The 21,683-nt window shown below is 30.6% G+C and overlaps 2 protein-coding genes across 2 annotated transcripts; one reads left to right on the forward strand and one right to left on the reverse strand.

Annotated features, from left to right (window-relative positions):
• Window positions 1-377: 377 nt before the first annotated feature.
• On the reverse strand, window positions 378-15,724 carry LOC148618860 (uncharacterized). Its single transcript, XM_088578161.1, has 6 exons — window positions 15,608-15,724; window positions 11,732-11,841; window positions 8,271-8,396; window positions 7,886-8,004; window positions 2,633-2,781; window positions 378-2,001 (listed from the first exon to the last, which is right to left on the reverse strand). The coding sequence occupies exons 1-6, from the start codon at window positions 15,615-15,617 to the stop codon at window positions 1,970-1,972; spliced, it is 546 nt and encodes a 181-aa protein (XP_088434287.1). The 5' UTR covers window positions 15,618-15,724; the 3' UTR covers window positions 378-1,969.
• Window positions 15,725-15,961: 237 nt separating this feature from the next.
• Window positions 15,962-20,714, forward strand: LOC148618861 (protein BUD31 homolog). The gene is made up of 4 exons (XM_088578165.1): window positions 15,962-16,113; window positions 18,893-19,015; window positions 19,444-19,610; window positions 20,106-20,714. Exons 1-4 carry the CDS (start codon window positions 16,020-16,022, stop codon window positions 20,154-20,156), a joined length of 435 nt encoding a protein of 144 aa, XP_088434291.1. The 5' UTR covers window positions 15,962-16,019; the 3' UTR covers window positions 20,157-20,714.
• Window positions 20,715-21,683: the final 969 nt, after the last annotated feature.

Below are 21,683 nucleotides of genomic sequence, written 5' to 3' on the forward strand. Positions count from 1 at the left end.
AAATTGTAACTAGTCATGGTGAAACAACTCCTTGTTCTCATTACAACTGTGACATTGTCTAAATCAAAACAGCTATTCAATAGACCACTTACGCCTTAGCAACATGTAACATATACAGTAAATTGAAGCTGATTATTTGTCAAGAGCTTCATACCTAAAACAGAAAGCCATAGAAGTATGTCCATGATATGTGACGATAAACATAAAACCATGGATATCATTTGTTCTCTAACAGGCTATCAGCATGGTATACTGGATCTCCTGTATGGAGGTACATGGATATCACTTCGCTACATGCCAAGTTTTCATACAAGATCCTCCTGTATTGGAGATGAAATGACTATTACTGATCAATATACAGATTACAATACAAGATGTTGTGTAAGGAAATATTTTAATTGTATATATTACTGGAAATTTTACAAATACTGAGAATTCATTAACAGCATTTTTAAAAATATGCATATTGAATAAATACTCCTAAATTTTACAACTTATTCTATTCCACCTCATCTGAACAACACAAGTTAAATGTAGATGCATACAACATTTCCCATAGTAAGGAAGATAATAGAATTATTAAGACAACTTATCAATATTTAGGATTTAAAGGGGTTGTAATAACAGATAATGTATGAATTGACATTTCACATAAACAAATATATTAGGAAGACCAGTTTCAACAGAACAACCTCTTAAGATGAGTGCAATTAGGAATTCAAGATAATTCAGTAGAGTTCTTATTTTATATATAAAAACAAAGATTCTATCAAAATTACATATTTATTACAAGACATTTTAAAATTAAACTTCCACCATATTTTCTTTGTGCAAATTATCATAAATCATACAAAGCATTATACAATTCACTGCATAAATATCAAAATATCATGTTTAATACATTACATTGGAATGAAATGTACTCAAAAAATTTGTTAAATTGCAAGAATTTCTATAATTGAACTAATTTCAAAAGGTTGTATCAAACAATGCAGGGGTAACTGTCTGTGAATGGCTAAAATAACAAATGGTTACCAAAAATATTATCTCTGTATTATTTCTACAATTTTAGGAAGCCATAAGTAAAATTAGAATGCACTTTGAACACGGCATACTTATAAATGTAGGTAAATCAATAATTAAGAACAAGTTTTTTGACACATTATTTGCAAGAATTTTCATTTTAAACATTTCCATGCACCACAGTCATTTTTTAAACATCATTTACTGACTGGCTTTAACCTGATCTATTAACTATTATATAGTGATATAACAATGGCATCAATCAGATAAAAAACACCCTCAAAAAGTCATTCAATGTCAATTTTTCAACCTCCATTTTAGTACTTATCTTCTAAAGAATGACATAAAAAAATTCAATTTAAATATACTGTAAAGGTATCCATTTTCACCATGTACTCATATCAGTGGTGGACAGAAAAGCTAAAGAAAAATAGAGTACTTGTGTAATCTTTTTTTTTAATACTTTATACCCCTAAATATTTTTAAACCACAGAAATTGATACCAAAAATATGTTCACTTGACAGAATCCATGAAAAAAAATACTTAACATCTTAGTTTGTTTTGTTTTTTTTTTTCATTTTCGATTTGTAATGACAGTGCTACACAAAAAAAAAAAAACATTATAAAATTAACAAAATATCAAAAGACTATTTTTTTACTTCCTGAACAAAATTGCAACAGCCCTGTTTCTTCCAAACCTATGAACAACCATCAATTTTGTTTTAGAACTAAAACATCTTCACAAATAATAGACAAATCATGGAAAGAATTGCAACTTTGAAATTTTCATTCCATTACATTGAGTTTTCATCTCCAATAGCACTTTACAATGTTTTGAAAGCATTTGTAGTTCAATAAAGTTACACCCCTATTGTCCATTGAAATAGATTGGAGTATCCAAGCATGGGGTTAGACTCCCGTATCATCTACTCTGCTTTCTACGTGTCATGATTTTTTCTTTGCAGCTTCTTGTTGAGCTAAAAAAAAAAAAAATCTGTAGATTGATATTCAATGTATGATTCCACACACACATCACCACAGGATCTTTGCCTTTGTGTTTTCTCAATCAGATACTGCACATTTAAGTTGACTTTAAATCTACCATTCAAAAACTGACTCTGGCCAGTGGGATGATAGAACTCAAAATTTTGATATATTCTGGTTTTGCCATGTCCTAAATATCAACATGACATAACAAGAATACATGTATTGCTATTTATTCATAAAATACACTTTTGACAAAACATTTTTCACTAAGTTTCTACATCTTCAATGAATAATACTAATCAATCTACTTCATTAGGTTTTAATAAAAAATTCCCACCAAGTTTTGTTAAATTATCAGATATTAACATTTTCACACATGATCATTCATTACAAAATCCTGCTGACATAATAAGGAATATGCACTTATATTTTTAAAAAGAAGTCAAAGTCTCAAAATGTTTAAATTGAAAGGATGTAATTATCACAGTTGTAAAACAGATCTGTAGATTATGGTAAATCTAGTCAGAGAGTACAGTTCATTAGAAATAACATATTCCTTATTAAACTATGTGGTACAAAAAAATGTTAACTGCTTAAAGGGAATAGAGTTAATTAAAATACCTTTTTCTAAATCTCTCTTTTTAGCAGCCTCTTCTCTTTGCTTCCTAATAAGTGCTAATCTAGCTAAATCTGCCCGCGCCTCTTCTGTTTTACCCGCCATGTGCATTTTCTGGTAGTTAGCTTTTGCTTGCTGTTTTTCAATTTCTTCTCTGAAACAAGTAAATCAAAACATGAATAAACAAAGCTAAAGCCTAAGAGTACTTGCGACAAAATACCGGTGACCACAGAACTCTTTTTTTTTCTCTCCTCAATTATAATCAATACTTATACTAATTATCTGCAAAAGAAACAGCAATTTTAACTAGATAAATAATTTACTAAATGTTTTTTTTACAACAATTTGAAATAAACTGAAACAAGCCCAGGTTTCATAAGAAATCTCAAATCCATGAGTTTTTCCTCAAATTTTCATTTTTCAGTAATTTGATTGATCGGAATTTGAGTTGAGGAAGGATTTTAGAAACATCTCAAATTGGGATTCTTTATGAAACCGGACCCAGCTTTCAATACAAATCTAGGTAGGCTTCTTAGCGCATACTAAATTAAATCTCAAAGAGGGCTTTTTATAACAAGAGGCTCCCAGAAGTGTGAATTGCTCACCTGGTTAAATTTTTGCCTTTAAGGTCAATAACTCTTAAGAAGTTGTCTGTCAATTTTGACTCAAAGAAAACTTTGGTAGGACTTATAAGGATCATTTCATCAATTGAAAGTTTCTTTTATCTATTATAGTTTTCAAGATAAGGGCTGAATACTGCTAAAAACATAACTTTTCACCTTTCAAGGACTTATCTGACAACTATAGTATGCCTCATCATTAGGATCATTTCAGCAATTGAAAGTTTCTTTCTATCTATCAAATTTTCAAGATATTGGCTGAAAACTGTACAAAAATAAAACATCATTTTTCACCTTTCAAAAGGCAAAAAAGGGCAAAATCTCAAACAAGGAGTTGCCAGACCACTTTGATCCAATAGGCCTTATAATAAGGATAATTTTGGCAGTTGACAAAATTTAGCTAAACCCAAACATTTTTGGAGATATAATAGAAAAACTACCAACTGACCCCTTTGTTCTATTGTTAGTAACAGCGGCCACGTTTTAGACAGATAAAAAATCCCTACATTAGATCTATGCAGAATACCCTAAGGAAAAATCATACAAGTTTGGTTCTTATTGGTCTGGTAGTTTCAGAGAAGATTTTTGAAAGGAATATCATAAAAAAACTGGGGAAAAAACATAAAAAAAAGGGCAATAACTCCAACATGGTTTATCAGATTAAAAACGATAATTCGATGAAATATGTTCAATCATGATGAACACTTTTACCTTTTGTCAGAATTTGGCTAAAATTAACATTTTAGAAGATATATTGGAAAATCTTCTAACCCCTTTGTTCTATTTTTAGTAAAGGCATTCATGTTTATCAACGAATCAAAAATCTCTACATCAGTTCTATGAAGATTGCCCTAAGGAACATTCAAACCAACTTTGGTTCTAATTGGTAAAGTTGTGTCAGTGGCAGCAAGATGGACACCAATGGATGGCAAAAGCTCACAAGCCTTCGTGCAATATGATCAATAAAAAAAAAATTAAAGTGGTAAATATTGAGGTTAAAATTAACTTTCAAGTAAAAGATCCTGGACTTCCCAAAATTTTAAGTTAATGGTCCATTTCAGGAAAATCAGAGGTCCTCAACAGAATTTCACTAAAAAGGTAGAAGGTCCAGTATCCAGATAAATGGAGAATTTCAAAGGGCGTTGGTCAGAAATTGGGGTTCCTGAAACTTGGACCAACACTAACTCTGTACTCATAGAAGTACTATCCTAACATATTCTGAGAAAGTAAATTTTGAGGTTTACAAAGGTCATCATAATTAACACTTACAGGTATTCAACACTGAGGACTGTCTCAAAATAATTACACAATTGTTTGTGGATAGTTAAAAAAGGACACATTGGTTTAATGTTGAACAGATTTTTACTTAACCCTTACTATGCCAAAAAGCCTGAATATAGGCTTTTCATACTCCCATATTTTGCCAAGAGCCTATATATAGGCTTAGTAACTGTTTTCTACACATTTAACAAGTCCATTGTTCTTCAATAATGGCACTGACATCACAAGTCTGAATGTGAAGATGTGTGGGGTGCTTCATAGTGGTACATATGAAAGAATGCCAAAATAATTCCTTACAAGTTCTGTTTTAATTTCTACTCAATGTTTTCTATTGATCAAATATTCACATTTCATTTACATATAGGTATTTATCTTTTTTTTTTACTTTCAGTGCAATCTACTAAAATCAATCCCCTCTTCTTGAATTTTGGTTAAGTGCAAAAAAAGGGAAATACTTGTAAAAATATAACTTAACAAAGCAAAAACAAAAAAAAAATTTAAAAACTTTAATACAATTTCAAAGATGCAGTATGTATATGTACATGTTTTTGATAAAATCACAAATATTTAACAAGGACTTCATTTAAAGTGTGCATCTATCGCACTGAATGTTATGTCAGTGAAAATATGAATATGATATTTGATTTTGTCCCATGTGCTAGTGCCAGAATATTAACATGCATGCAATTCAATGATTTGAAGATTTCATTAAGTTTTCAAGGATTCCTTAATAAGCTTAATTCATTAAGTTCAAGATCAAAAACAAGTTTCTGAAAGAATTGTACTAAAGAAAGATTTTCCCACTAACAGAAAATAAAATGCAAAACCAAGACATGTAACTCTGTCAAAACTAGATTTGTTTCAGCAAATTATTAGCTCTTCATTATGCTAAAAGGAACAAACCACTTAATCAAACATAACAAGCTACATCAGAAAGAGAGAAAAAGAAACTGTTTCTTTTTTTTTGCTTTGAAACATAGAATGTGTCATTTCACACATGGTCCTATAAGCTAGGATACATAAAGATAATGCATAAACCTTCTCAAAGAGTTTGTAATAAAAATACATGTACATGTAGGTGGAATTGACAAAGCATACTTTCAAATAATTAGGTTGTATATCTTGTTTTTTAAACTGTACTTATTATAAGAGAATGGATATGACTAGTCTAGTGCTTTAACCCATAGGTACTTAGGGTTGGTATTTTTTTTTATTTTTGTAAAAAAAGAACAAAATTTAGAAATCATGTGTTACATTTGTATAACAGCAAATATTGCACTTATACTATCCATATGAAGTTTTCTGATTGATGTATGACTATACCAGACCCACATATATCAGAAAACTTCATATGGACAGTATAGAAGCAATATTTGATTTTATAACCATGATTTCTTAATTTTTTTCTTTTCTAAAAAAAAAAAAAAAAAAATGTGAAAACTTCTTATGATATGCCTTTTTTTGTTTTTGTACTTTTTATTTTTTTTCCCCTTTTTTGTGCATGATAGGCCCGTCAATGTGTATATGTGCTAAGTTACTAAACAACTTGACAGTCAAAAATACATTTTTAAAATATTCATGAGTTGAATTTAATGTTTAATGTCTATTTCTTATTGTGTTTGATCACCCCACCGTAGTGCCCTTTCTTGTGACATTTGGTAATTGCAGACATCATAAGCAGCATAAAAGTGACTACTTTTGACCAACAACATTTATAATAATCCTTTTGCTGAATTATAACACCATGTCATGACTGACAACATCACAATAGATGGTATTGTCCTCAGGTCAGGCTGTAAATTTTAGTGAAGTTGTTTATGTAACACTGAAAAACTTTCAATGACAATTGTGTGTATTTTTATACAAGCACCTAAAATATTCTATTCCTTTCTGTATACCCTAACATGTCCTATCAAAAACAACTATTACCCTTTGCTTTGTCTCAATGCAATAATAGCTTCTTCAGGTCCAATAAATTTACTTATCTCTTGAACCCAGTCATAAAAAGTAGAAAATGTTTTGACACTTCCTGTTAAATAAATGTAGATCTACCATTAAAAACCTTCACTGACTGCAGCATGATATATATATAATGTGTATTTAGTTACATGTACCTACATGTAACTACATTTATAATACTAATGGTGTTGAAACTTTTGTTTAAAAGACTGCAACCGCTGACTCATGTTGAAACAGATACATGTACCAACATTGAAATAACAGGTCATTTTAAAGAACCCCCAATTTTTTACTGACTAATGTGGAAACAAAAAACAAAAAAGTTGTTGGTCATGCACTTAACAGTAAAGTTGTGGCTTCAAAGTCAGTTCGTGATCATGCAAATTCTGGTATTGTGACCTAATAAATTGTTACACAAATAGCTTTCTGCTTTGTGGATTTATATGTATGGCTTCATTTTTTATTATACTGAATATCCATTGTATCTTAATACATGTACATTAAAATATAAGATAAAAAAAACTTCATGACAGACAATTCTGATACTTCAGTATATATAATTAATCATTTCCTTTTAATAGGAAAAAAAATGAATCAACAGGATATTGCAACTTTCCTTTCCTCAAATAATTTGAAATTGGACTTGAAACATTAATTTTAATATATTTGGCTTCTGTCTAATCTCAAGCTGTTTATCCCAAGCCCTACAATCACCATTTCTGTGTAAAAATCTATCTAGTCTACCTAGGCTGACCATATGCCATAACTAGATCATAATTAAAATGTTAAACAAACAAATGCCTTAATTAAATGAAGATCCTAAAAGAAATGCCAAATGTGAAGTAAAATTGCAATAATTTTTTTGAAATTATCTGTATTTCTCATTATGATAATGCATCAAGATGTCTTAAAAGTACAAAGATGTACAGGTAACAAAAATCCAGTTCTAAATAGACTTCATTGTGAAATAATTCTGGTCCATCCTAACAGAATTTGGTTTACTCACTTTGAATTTATTTGTCACAATTGTTTTATCAAATACTTCATAACTTTAATTTTTTATGTAAAAAAATTGTATGATGAACATCATGTGTAAATAACTTTGTAAACTTCCGGTTGTCCGGTTATCAAAAAATGTTGTCTTTTTCCACAATTTTTGGGTTGTTTTATTGATTTTTAAGTAAATTACTGATGTAAGGATGCAGCTGATATTGTGAGGATATGTCCCGCACGCGCACAATGTTTTGACGCATGTACGCGCCTTATTGAGAACCCTGATAGACATAACAACTGTTTTTGTTACAATATTGCATAATATTTTTAAATTCAATTTAGGTAAATAGTTCAGCTCCCTGGGTATTTGCATGGGCTAATAATCTGTAGATAAAATCAACAAACCTTTCTCGTCGTGTTAATTCAGTTTTTCCTTCTAATTCAGTGACTTTTTTACTGGTTCTACCTTTCATTCTATTAGGATTTTCAACCTCTATCAAATGTTCCACGCCTTTATGTTTATCCTAAACAAAATATTTACAGTTTGTAAACTATTATGCTATCAGGAATGTTTCTATTTTAACTTCATGTTGGTTACATGCAGAAGAAGTAAACTTTTTATTTCACTTAATACAACATTAAAAGGTAATTACCCATATGTATTGATTTAGTTTAGGGTTACATTATATGATTAAGCAGAAAGATTTATTAATTTATAATATAGAAATATGTGTTGGTTCCTGCTTATCAAGCAGTAGAAAATGATATGCAGATAAAATGTTGTGAATACCGTTTCATCATCAGAATCTTCTTCTGAACTAGAACCAGAAGGTGGTAGGTCTCCAGGGGCAACTGCTGCTCCACGACTTACTCCACTATCCTCCTCTTCCTCCTCACTCTCTATACCTTGTCGCCTCTGAAAATAACAAGACCAATAACATGTCTGGACTTAGGTCACTGTCATACTGTATACAAACACAAAGCATGTTAAATAAAAGGCATCACAAAGCACAGTATGATATGACTGCAGCCAGTTGATCACTGTTCAGTTGGGGCAAAAGTGGACACAATATCAGTTTTTGAAAAACTTAAACATAGGGACTTACATTTCATTAAGGACATGCATATATGTAACAACTGCTTTGGATATTACAATGCACAATATTTTGAAAGTAAATATACGTAAACAGTTCCTCTTCCAGGGTACTTTCATGGGCAAATTTGGACATCATTATCTCAAAAAACATTAAATGCTAGAATAACTTTGTTTGCGTACAGACTTCTTAAAACTCTTGTAAAGAGGAAAAAAATACAAAAAATCATTGAAAATTGGGTGAAATTTAAAAAAAAAAATACAGTTTTCAAAAAATGAATGTTTTCATGTTTTTAGCCCTTTTGACCCCTTGTAACTCAAAAACTGAAAGACATTCTATAACTGAATGAAAAATGCAGGGAGGAATTTCCATGGAGAATCTAAAGAAAAAAATGGGCAAAACTATTCAGAAATAATAATGTTGAATTTTAAGGTATACACAAGTATGGCCTGATAGAAAACTGAAATTGGCAATTGCTATTTAAGATCTGTTAATATTCTTAACACAGATATAAGAAATTGTCAAAATCGAATGAAAAATAAATCTCCTACATCAATTTTAAATTACCACCTCAGTCTTATTTTACTCCTTTTGGCCCCTTTTTTTAAGAATGACACAGGCCAATGACTTTGTTATGATTATGTCTTTCTTAACGTTAACGTTCCCTAAATGACGTTATTACGTTTCCCGAAGTTTCCCGAAGATGGAGAATGACGTAAACTTCTGCCTAAGGGATAACAGAAGAGAAACAGACAATGCTCTAAAGGTGGACACTTTGTAAATTGCCGTAAATGACATGTTCTTATGTGCAAAGAAGTGGTGTACTTAGATGATCCAAGCTTTGATATTCATTTGTATTTGAAGTTTTAGTAAACTGTCTTTTTATATAGTTATCGTGTTTGTGATATTGACTTTGTTTATGGGAAGAACTACCGCTCGGACTCTTTTCACAACATTCATTTTGAAATCACAACCTTCCTCTTTCAGTAAGTTACAATATATCAAAATTTCATGACATTTGGTTGATTACAACTGAAGTTATTGCACATAACAAAAATTAATAATGATGACAATACTGATGGCATCATAACATAAAACAACCATATGGATAACAAATTGTCTAAAGTATGTGTACATGTAACAGTATGCACTTTTGATAGAATTAATGCTGAAAAAATGACAAAGCTCAATAGGTCTAAATTCGTATTAAATATCAGTCAAATATCTCAATTACATGAATATGGACGGAGCATCAGTAACATCCTATATATGCAGAATGCAAAACCAGAACAATGGATGAAAAATATTCTGACGGATGTGACGAAATTTGTTGACACGGAAGTAGAGGATTGCACAAGTGCAGAGGCACTGTTTTGTCTTTAATAAGTCAATGGTTACAATTTTGAAATTTGTTGATTTATTCAATAATAATTTGGAAATTATTGGCTGTGTAGAAATATATTAAACATTCCCAGAAGAAGGTATCACACGTTCTCCACACAGAATAAGACTGCCCATAGCAACATGGTAGTGCACCATAAGCAAAGATTGAGCTCTGTTCATCATAGGCATAGCCTAAAATCATATTATTAGATGACTATCTTCAATATACATTGTACTTATTAACACTGTCCAAAGTTTGGACAATTACTAGTTCCATACTTATTAATTACATATTACACAAAATAGGTAACCCTTAAGAGTGACAGGCTGATGAAGTTGAGTAGCTACTAGACCTCCTTTCACTAATGGTGACAAAAGTACTCCTACATCGTAAGAGGTTGGAATTCCGTTCCTCCATACCCCAACCTCTTACTTCCGAGTGCCATATTGCATAACGCTTGTTCCGCTGTTCTTTGAATCGGCAGAATTAAAGTAAACTATTTACCATTTAAAACGTTTTTTTACAGTTTATTTACCATAATACAGCAGAATGTGGCTAAACTGAAGAAAAACAAATGACCTACCTGATGAGAAAATCCTGCAATCCTGGAAATCCAGGAAATGCAGTTAAAATGAACTTCATATTTGGTTTTTAACTTTTTGAGTACGTAATTCCGGTTGATAAAATTATGAATTTGAAAATTTGCAAATCGAACATATCAAATTAACAAATTGCCTTTACCAACTTTAACTTCATTTTGTCAAAAATATATTGTATTCCGTAAAATTAGTAATCTAATTCAAAACTGTTGGTCATTTTGACAACTGTCTTCATTACAAATGTTTTCTAGGTACTTAACAAATATTTATGATTTTTATTGCTCGATTTCCTGTAGATTAAACTTCTTTTATGTAAATAAAAGACTTAAAGTGTTTTAAAACACAGGTTAAGCTAATTCATATATTGCGGTGGCTTTCAACGTGTCAGATGCTAGAGGTTAGGATGGCACCTAATGGTCAGAAAATAGTTTGCCAGACAAAAACCTCTAGCATTGCTGGAGTAGTGACAAAGGTAAAAATCAACAATTTTTAATTGTCTTCATATATGTTCACAAGCCTGACATGATGAAGATAGTTAAATTAATACCCCAGGATTAACATATGTATTAGAATTACCCTAGAAACATCAAGGTTTCCAACATACAAAAAATTATCTAAAATCCTTTGGAAATGGAAATATATATGAAAAAGGCATAAATTCAATATAGAACAGTCTTTCCAAAGGTTCGTCGGACTGTTGGATATCACCGGTAAAAAATCCAGAACGTCAGACTGGAAGTCCGGATAATTTCCAATATTAGTCATTCTTATTTAAGGTCAAAATGGACAGTAATACTTGGTTCGGTCCTGAAAATAGTATGTCGTCACAGGACCAAATATCCTAAAAAAAAAAAAAACTGAACCCTTGGAAAGACTGTATAGAGTCCATTTAGCATGCATTTAAATGTATGATAAGGCAAAAAAACAATATATTTCTGTTCAAAGTTCCTAAGGAAGAAAAAATAGGGTAGGTACGTAAAATCATTTCATTTTTTCAAAATTTATTCACATTTAAAAAAAAATCATTTCAATCATTTTAAAGCGTTCAATGGGTTATCAATTAAAAGTGAACAGACAGCCATTGTATTATATAATGCATCATTAAAAGTAAAACAATTACATGCAGATTTGTACTTCAACAAAATAAACAGGAAAAACCATTCTGCTTATTTACCCTCCATTCTTTTTGTCTTTCCTCTTTCTCAGCAGCGTTTTTAATTTCAGACTCATCTGTAAAGTGTCTTCTTTGACCTTTATGAGATCTTTTATTGCCTCTCGGGCCTCCTGTAATTATATCATATAAAACTGTTTATATAAACAAGTCCAAAATTGAATTCCATGGTATGGCACACCTATATAATCCTTATATTAAAATATCAAGTGATTGTGACAAGTAGAAAATATATTTTTATAGAAAAAATAATTACATGAAAAAGTGTGTGATGGACAGGAATTCTAGTCAAACTGGCACCTACATGCACCAAATTTGGACTTCATCAAATTGGCTCCTTCTTCAAAAATTCATTTATATACATGTATAATTTCTTGGATTATTTCGGTAGCTGCTTGTTGCAAATTGTTTAACTGTTTGACACTGCACAGAAATTGTTTGTATCCAACTGAATATCCATACTTGGTATTACAACCCTAAAACAAACATTGGCATTTTATTTAAAGGGGATATCACAAAACAGTACCATGAAGTCTGTCACTGAAAAAAAACTCTTTTTTACAGGAGTCAAATTTACATTCAATTAACAATTATTAGAGCAAATTACCGGTACCAATATTAGAACAGACAATAATTATGAAAGTAACATCAAATACAAAGACAAAAAAGAATCAGTAACATAAGTAAGTCAATGGAGAATTATTCTGAAAGTCACTTGACTGGAGACATCAAGAGAAAAATAAGCTGCTTGCAGCATTACAATAGAAAGTGGTTTCAGGTTTAAGAAATTTACAAATATTTCTTTTACTGAACAAGTTAATACTGCACAAGGTTTTGAGATGTAAAACAAACCTATTTCATTTTTACATAGTGTATTTGCTTGGGTAATCAATATGATTCATAAAAAAATCTTCAAATCAACACATATATTGATTGTAATACTTGTATATTTGATTATTTATTAGGCCAAACAAAAAAATATGTGTGTTTCCTGTTTCAAGTCTGAAAAAAATAGGTAGGTAGGTAGGCTTTTTTTTTTTATTAAAAAAAAAATAGCCACTGTATGTCTAAGTACAAAAACACCAGTTTTATACATTGTACATTTTGATTTGCTGTACATGTGTTTAAAGGAGTAACCGCTCATCAGCTGCATTTAAATCAAATATGTAGAAGATCATAATCAAAATAATGATTGAATACAAGAAGTACTCAATATTTTTAAATTTGGAAAACTTCAAGATTTCATAAATAGGGTAGATGAAATATGATATAATTCGTGATGTATGTGATACATTGTGTAAACCAGCAGTTTTCATCTATAACCATGATTTCTTTTCTTTCTCTTATCCATGTGGTTACATTTAAGGAATTTTAATGCCAATAGACTTGCAACTTGTACATTGGATGCGGCCTGCAACATGTACCCCGCCATGTTGGGTGATATTATAAGGGGTGCTCTGGCTTCCAAAATTCTATCCTCAGAAAATTTCCCAGCTGCTAATTTTAAAAAATTAGAGCCAAAATGGGTTCCAAAAAAATTTATTGTATTTTTTAAGATATGATATTTAGTTAGTCCACTGATGAGTTATCTTTGTCAATTCAACAAAATAACCCCTTCATTCATGTTATACATGTACCCAAGATTCACTCTTGATGCATGTATAAAAAAGGTTTTTAGCTCTAGGCTTAGTCAGGATCTAAAGCCATTCGTCACTTTTTACATGCAAAATAATAAAGTTCTACTCCAGAAACAGATGGTTTATTTCTATCAAGGACTTTATATTATTATGCACATAGAGACATGTAGACCCTTATCCTTTGTGGTCTAAATAAATTTATCTAAAATTATGATTTGATTTTTATCTATAAATTTTCAACAAACTGGATTCTTTTTTTCAAGTGATAAAATTTCTAGCAAACTTCTATGGACCATTAATTATCTTCCTTTTAAATTATCCCTTGTACTCCTACTAGATTTTAGAATCGTTATTACTTAATGCCGTCAGTATTTCTTTAATTATATTTTGGGAATCTCTATTCTATTTGTTTACCAATTTTCCCGCCAAAAAAGTGTAAACAAATGTCATCCACTTTCTTTGATCAATTCTTGCATATTGAAGTGTTTTAAACACTTCCTGATGGAATAATTATTGTTAATTGGATCTAATTTATTCTGTTATAAGGTAAATCTGATTCTGATTGTATCATATGGTTTAAAAGAGCTGTGAAGCCTGTATGTAGCCACGTGCACATGGTCATGATTGTGTTTACCTTTGAACAGATTATGAGTTTTGATTGGCTCAAAAATATATTTACATCTGACTGACATCTCCCACGATAACCTGGTCTAATTACATGTGATTGGTTTCAGTCGTAAATTGGTTATGGTCATTCAACTTTGACCAGGTGTCAACACAATTGTTTAATTTGAGAGAATATCCGTTGCTGTCAAAATTCCTGTTGGTTTTATTTTTAATATACAAAACCTAGGCACAGAGAAAATCCCCAACTGGTTATTTTTGTCGCCAGATCTAATAAAAACCGCAAATTGCAACATTGGTGTAACCCTTCTCCGCATCCATTGCAATGCCAACAGAGTAATCATAGGGAACGTAATATAATGACTTGATTATTCGGGTAATTTTTGGTGAAGCCCAGCACGATCCCTGTATAAAAATGCCAGAACAAGATTGGTGTAACTCCAGAATTTCCTATTTTTGCCCCCAAAAAATGCTAGGGTCGGCAATTCGCCTTTAAAAAATAGGTTCGGTCGGGAAACCGGAAACACTTATTTTTTTTATTTGGCCTTACAAGGGTGCAAGTATTGACCTATTGTGTATTGGTTTCCGATTTGCTGAAATGTTTTAATAAACTGAGTGTCTAGTTCACTCAAGCATAAGGTAGCCCATTCCACAAAATAAAAGCATTAACTATTTGTATTTATTTTCTTAAACTGTTCAGGAAATATCTAAGATAACTTCCCTTGAATGTGTATTCCAATCTTTATTGATACTATATTGATTCTTGTATTATTTTATAGGAAGATGTTTCATTTGTTTTTTATCATTTCTATTAATATCATATTTACACATCAACTGAATATTGTACTGTAGTGAATGCAACGTTACAAGTAGTTTTGCCCAATTATGATAACCGTTTGTTATGTTTAAAGTACATGTGACCTTTTGAACTTAAGGAACATTCCATTGTGATGTGTATTGAGTTTTTCATTATATTACTTCAATATTGTAATATTGCAAGTTACATATGTATCTTTCTCAACTGACGCTACATACTGTTGTCAATCTGGCTTCCATAGTTAATTCATATGACACATGACGTATTTTGGTCACATGATTGTTGTTTTAGAAGCTTTGTAAATGGCAGACGATAAATCAATATAGAATGATTGGTTTCATGCGTATTTTCTACATTTCAAAAAGGGACTAAATAATATGGCATACAGAGATTTTGGAAAAGTTGGCAATACTCTATGTTGAGCTTAAAACTTGAAAATTACCTGGAATACTGGCAACCTCTGACCCAAGCACATGCAATCAGTTCCGTACAAAAGGGGATATTAATAATACATCGGAAAGAGGGTACAGCAGTATATACAAAATTACAAGTGCCGATTACCCCACTACCGATGGACAGATGGGCAAACAAACAAGGTCAAGGGTATGATAAACCACTTAGTCAGCAATTGTTACAATTCAGTGAACAAAAATGTCATGGAACATGCTGATGACAAGATTTCATTCTGAAGAGGTTGGAGTATGGATAATTTCTTGCATCCCGTGACACATTTTCTTAGTTAATGGAGTATAAAACAGACATTTCATTAAATTAAACGAAGATTTTTCAAACAATATATACCTCTCGGCATTTTCTACAGGTTTGACTTCTAAAGTGTAAAGAAAAACGGTACTTTCAGCTTTGCAAAACAATAAGTTTCTTCACACATCAAATTTTGTGAAATCTGTCTGTGAGTCTACCTATGATATTTGATTTTTGCTACATTATGACTAACGTTCCGGAGCCGAGATCTTTTCTTCGGATTGTATTTTTTTTCTTCAAATATTTATTTATTGGTAAAAGTGAGACTATATGTTTATTTTTATCGTGTTATGCCTTTGAAACAATTTTTGACAATTTATGCTATATCCAAATACTCTCAATTATATTTATTCAGGAATTTTTTTATACTAAAGTCTCGTTTTATCCGAATAAGTTGGTAAGGGTTTTAACTACTTCCATTAAACAATAATTTCTACGTCTTTGAAGGAAAATGCCAAAAGTAAAAAGAAGCAGAAAACCTCCTCCAGATGGATGGGAATTAATTGAACCAACCATTGATGAACTCGATCAAAAGATGAGAGAGGGTAGGCCTACTGGAATCTAAAATATTTTTGTCAAAGGACAATGAATTTCTTGTAAGGTTGTGCCCCCTTTTCACATGTTTTATATTGTTGTCTACTATTTAAAATCAAAAACTAAAGTCTTCAAAGTCGCTAAATCTAATCATAAAATATTCTATGCCACTGATTTTGGCTTGCTTTCAACATCAAAAATATGCTCTAGAATCGGGTAAATTCCACTAGAATCTTGGATCCCTTGAAGGCTTGATATAATTACTCTCTCGTAACCGTGATGACCCAAATGTTTTTCAATCAAAACTACTGGTTACCAAGAAATGTTCTTAATGTTTTATTCCACAGTTTCTCACAAATTTTTAGCGATCCTTGGGTCATTTATTCGTTACACTGCTCCATCAGATCAAACTGATACAGGGAAGATAATGTAAATGCATAGAAAGGTCTGAAAAATTCCCAAAGATGTTAGAATTATCAAATTTGCAATGCAAATTTTTGGTCATTCTGCTGTGGCAACACCACCTCCACAAAGTCCAGTGCCCTAGACCACTCGGCCAGCTAGGCTATGTAAAAATATAGCTTTCACTGGCTGGGTCATTCCTCCTCGTATACATAAATTCAGGATCTATGATTTACATGTAAGTAAGAGTAATAATATGTTATCTATTTATTGGGATTGTGAATTACTGCAGCATAAAAAAATATGTTATATTTCGTAAAACTTTTTTTTGGTGTTGTAACTGAATCTACTTATAGGAATGTTGCAATGACCAGTAATAAATAGTGAAAATCAACTGAAAACTGTATACACGCACTTATTACCTATTTAGCTTTAAAACTTAGTACTTTAATTAGTATAGATACAGTCTCTAATTTAGAAAAGATCTAAGGCTAGAGAAAAAACTTGTTTCTTTGTTAAGGTTACCCTACCTACCCTAGCATATTTTATTGGTAATTTTTTTATGAAATGCCACCAAACAAACATTTTAGTTGAGCACTATTAAAGTCAAGGAACCCTCCCAAATCTGTATATATTAAATAATATTTTAAAAAATTGAAATTATTTCAATGGGGAACCTACCTACCCTATTTTTTCATCCAACGTAACCTAAGAGCCCAATTGTGCACCAACAGTAAGTTTCAGTTGTAAATACCAATTACAATAGATGACTCTGTGTCAATTTTGTTTAATGGGACGTTGTATATAGACACACCCAAGCAGTAATTGTATAAAAAATTATTACTAACTTACTTGTCCTCTTTGTCCCAGAGGGGACATAAGACTTCAACAAGTAGCTACCTGCTATATATTTTATTAACACAGTACAATATCTGCTTGAGTGATCAGTTCCATGACCTTAAATTTCTGTAATGTCAAAATAATCATCATGAAAAAACTAAATAATTTTGTTGTTAACATGCCTTAAACATAGTAATTTAACTTACCATAGCTAAAAACACATTTTAATGAATTCAAGTTGATAGAAGATTTATTATTAACTGGCACCTATAATTCTATATGTTGCAAAAGTTATTTTGAAACTGAGTAAACTTTTGTCTTCAGTTTAAAAACTAGACCAAAATAAAATAACACCCTTAAATTAAACCATGTACATGTATATATAGGGCGTACTGACTAAATACAAGCTAATTTCTAGGGCAAACAGGGATGATACCTTTGTTTATAGACATAAAATGTGCAGGCTGTCTGTTGGTTTATTTTTGGTAATTATTTAAGTTTTACCATGTGTATGGGAAAATAAATTCAATCGAAGTGCACACTGGTATCCCCATTCATTTGAAAAATTCCTTGATGATCCTTACCCTGGTTGATATATCCAATTTTCAGTCCGTCTCTCAGTTGATTAGTTCTGTTAAAAGCTACATGTACAATGTAGTTATTCATCAGTAAGTTGTTGAACCATTTTCATTGTCAGATCATAAAAAATCTTGTGGTATTAACAATGTTTAAATTTTGAATTGCTTTCTCAAACATTTTTGTTAGAAAGATTAAGCTTTGATGTTGTGATTTATGAAGCCATGATTGTCTTCTGAAGGATGATTATCATGCAATTAAATTTGCTAAATTTTATCTAATCATGCTTATATTGGCTGTTATAAATCTACACTTAATATAAGAAAATTGTGGCAGCTTTGACTCTAAGCAATTTGAACAAATTGACAACAACATGGAAAATCCAGGAATGGATTGACCCGGAATATGGTTTAACTTGTTCACTTTGTAGCAACATTTGAAATGAAGGACATAAAAGACAGAAATGCCAAATTTTGGCAAATCACATTGACTTTTAGTACAATATCGATATTGCAAATACACAACTCATCAAAAAGTTTTAGTGGCAAAATAAACATGTATGTTCATGTTTTAACAGTTCAAGCATGATTCTCCTCAACTTTTCTGCCTCAGAAATATAAAATCAAAATGTGCAGGATTTTGTGAGAGCAGCTTGAAAAGGACTAACCCCTGTTTCAGCTCCCTTCCAGATCTTTTCAGCTTTTTTTTTCAGCTGACCAAAATCATGTCTGATTTATTATTACATAAATTGAACACTAAGCAGCTTTATGAAGACAACATTTATACTTCAGTTTTTCACTGAAAATGAATGTTCACTGATTAAGCTGAATTTGGACTATACCAGTTGAATCTTATTGCATTTATATATTTAGATTTTACTCTATGTAGTAGGATTCATAAGAACATGTACAATTTTAAAATTAATTGAAATAATGTAATAAGAAAATGAAAATGTGTTGTTTTTTTATTCAGCGGAAACTGATCCTCATGAAGGAAAGAGAAAAGTTGAAGCAATGTGGCCAATATTTCGATTACATCATCAGAAATCAAGATACATCTACGATTTATTTTACAGAAGGAAAGCTATTAGTAGAGGTACTTCACACTATTTTTAAATATTATTCCCATTTTGATGCAATAATTTACTTTACCTGGTAGTTATTTATGACTCTAAATAAAATAGGAAAATAATTAGGTCAAATTTTGTCAGCCAAAAGTAATATGTACCTTGGTACATATATTTTGTCCAGGAATAAACCATTCGAATATAACTTCTGCTATTTTACTGTTACATGTATATGTTTGTTGTTTGATCTAAGCAAAACTGTCAAATATTTTGTTTTAAAAATTATTCATGATGAAAATTTTGTGAAAATGTATTCTCCTAACAACTCAAACCAAATACACAGGTTAATACTAATAATAGTCATCTCCATTAATTATTATGCTTGACAATTATTCTGCTCAAATTTTTAAATGTACTTTTTTTATTTGATGTCTATGCTATATATTATCGCTTTCAGAGTTGTATGAGTATTGTTTAAAGGAAAACATAGCAGACAAGAATTTGATAGCTAAGTGGAAAAAGCAGGGATATGAAAACTTGTGTTGTCTACGCTGCATTCAGACAAGAGATACCAACTTTGCTACCAACTGTATTTGTAGAGTACCTAAATCTAAACTTGAGGCAGTAAGTCTTTTCTTTAATTCCTTTTCATTTATAGAAGTTTTACACGGGTAGATTGTATGAAGAGTTTTTGTAGTTTTCTGCAATGTTTGGAAATACAGTGAAAATGGTACAATATTTACCCATTAATCAATAAGTCTAAGAACATTAATGAAGTAAATTAAACTGGAGTTTAAAACTGTTCTGTTTATTACTGATTCATTTATACTGATCTACAGTTCAGCTTTCTGGCCATTTTGATAGCCCATTTACAATCAATTGAGTAATGAAAATCACTTATTTGAGTATGGAGTTAAAAATTGCAGCCATCCTTTGTAAACTAGAGCTCCTTGATTCATTGCAATTAAATTGACTAAATAATTATCAAAATTTTATTATAGTTTTTTTGTTGGCTGAGCAGCACTTATAAAACTTTGCTCACAATTTTTCTAGTTTTACAAGCACTGTATATTTTCCTAGGATTTTAATTTTCTTACTCTTATTTTTTTTTACTAATAGGGTAAAATAGTTGAGTGTGTACACTGTGGCTGTAGAGGATGCTCAGGATGAGTATTGATCATCAAAGGAAGATCAGAGATATACATTATAAAGTTTATTGGTCAGGCAAATGACAAATTAGTTCTGTCTGTTGTTAAATTAACTTCTTATGGTTAGACATTCAGTATGTTCAATCATTTCTTAAAAGTTGTATATCTCAAAACAAAATTGAAAGAAAGAAAAAAAGGAGAGAGGATTGACTAATGTTATTTACAATGTATCGTTAATGAACCCATTCCATTTACTGTAATTCACATCAATAAATATTTTGCTAATTAACACTAGAATGAAGATCCTTTATAGTTAGTATTTATGTGGCTTCTACTATTTCTTACCAAACACGAATTAATTAGAAATACAGATGACATCGTAGACAATCTGATGTATTGTGATCATTCCTAATACAAACAAAAAAAACATGCAGTTCATGGATAAAATCTCCAGCTTTACTTTGTCACAGAGGTTATTTAAATCATTAGTTTTGTGAGAGCTAATCCATACGTTTTACATCTCATTTATATTCTGTATATATGTAAACTGTGATCAATAAATGTTTTTATAATTTTGTTATTTGTACCTTTCCTTTGATTTAAACATTTGTATGAGAACATTTTTGGGGTTTTGATTGAACCAAAACACCTTACATTGTCCAACTGTTTCTGAACAATACACAGAATAAAGTTCAACTGTATTTCCTTTTATATCAATTAAAATCTCTTTCGAAATCAGTAAATATGTTTTGGGCAATTATTCAGGTTATATTAATAATATTTTAACATTGCTACAACAAGAATTATGATCTAGACTTTACAGAGGAACTTCTTTTTGGCCTTGAAAGATGTAATGAATTTGCTGTATTGTAATTTAGTTTTTGCAAAATGTTTTGAGAAGCATTACATGTTTTAAGCATGTTCTATCTAACACACTTATCAGTCAAAATGTTCATCCTTTCATCAATATTTTATAATTGATAAACAGGAAGTAAAGAGCAGTAATTTTGACCAAGTAAAATTGGCGGGTAAATTATCTATGTTTTAAAAATCTGATGTACATCTATTCTCTTAAGCAGAATTTTTAATGCAAATTATTTTTTGGACAGGTTTGTAAATGTGTGTGAAAATGGATACTGTTACACTAATAATTACAGATCATATTCATACCTATTAACCCACATCAACTCTCCCAAAATCTTTTAAAAATTAGGATATTCTACATAAAAATGTAAGATATGTGCTTGTCTTTTGTTGAAATTACTATATTTTCGTAAGAAAAAAATATGAAATAATTAAAATTTTACATAAAAAATTTGCTTTTATGTAAAAATCTCCCACAAGTGACAGTATCAGTTGGGAGAATCTCCCACATGAGCAGTTACAAAGGTTTACATGTCTCCACATCTTTGAAATCAGTATTAAAGATTATCATTCAGTTTTAACATTTAAGGAAAAACAGTTCTAAAATAATGGGAAATGCAAATTTCTTATCACTATAATTTTGCATCATGTCTTTGAAATTGAGTATATGGTACTATTTTCAGAA

The sequence above is a fragment of the Perna viridis genome, chromosome 4 (genome assembly GCF_037379345.1).
Source record: "Perna viridis isolate PV_CMFRI_1.1 ecotype Kerala chromosome 4, ASM3737934v1, whole genome shotgun sequence".
NCBI classification, from domain to species: domain Eukaryota; kingdom Metazoa; phylum Mollusca; class Bivalvia; order Mytilida; family Mytilidae; genus Perna; species Perna viridis.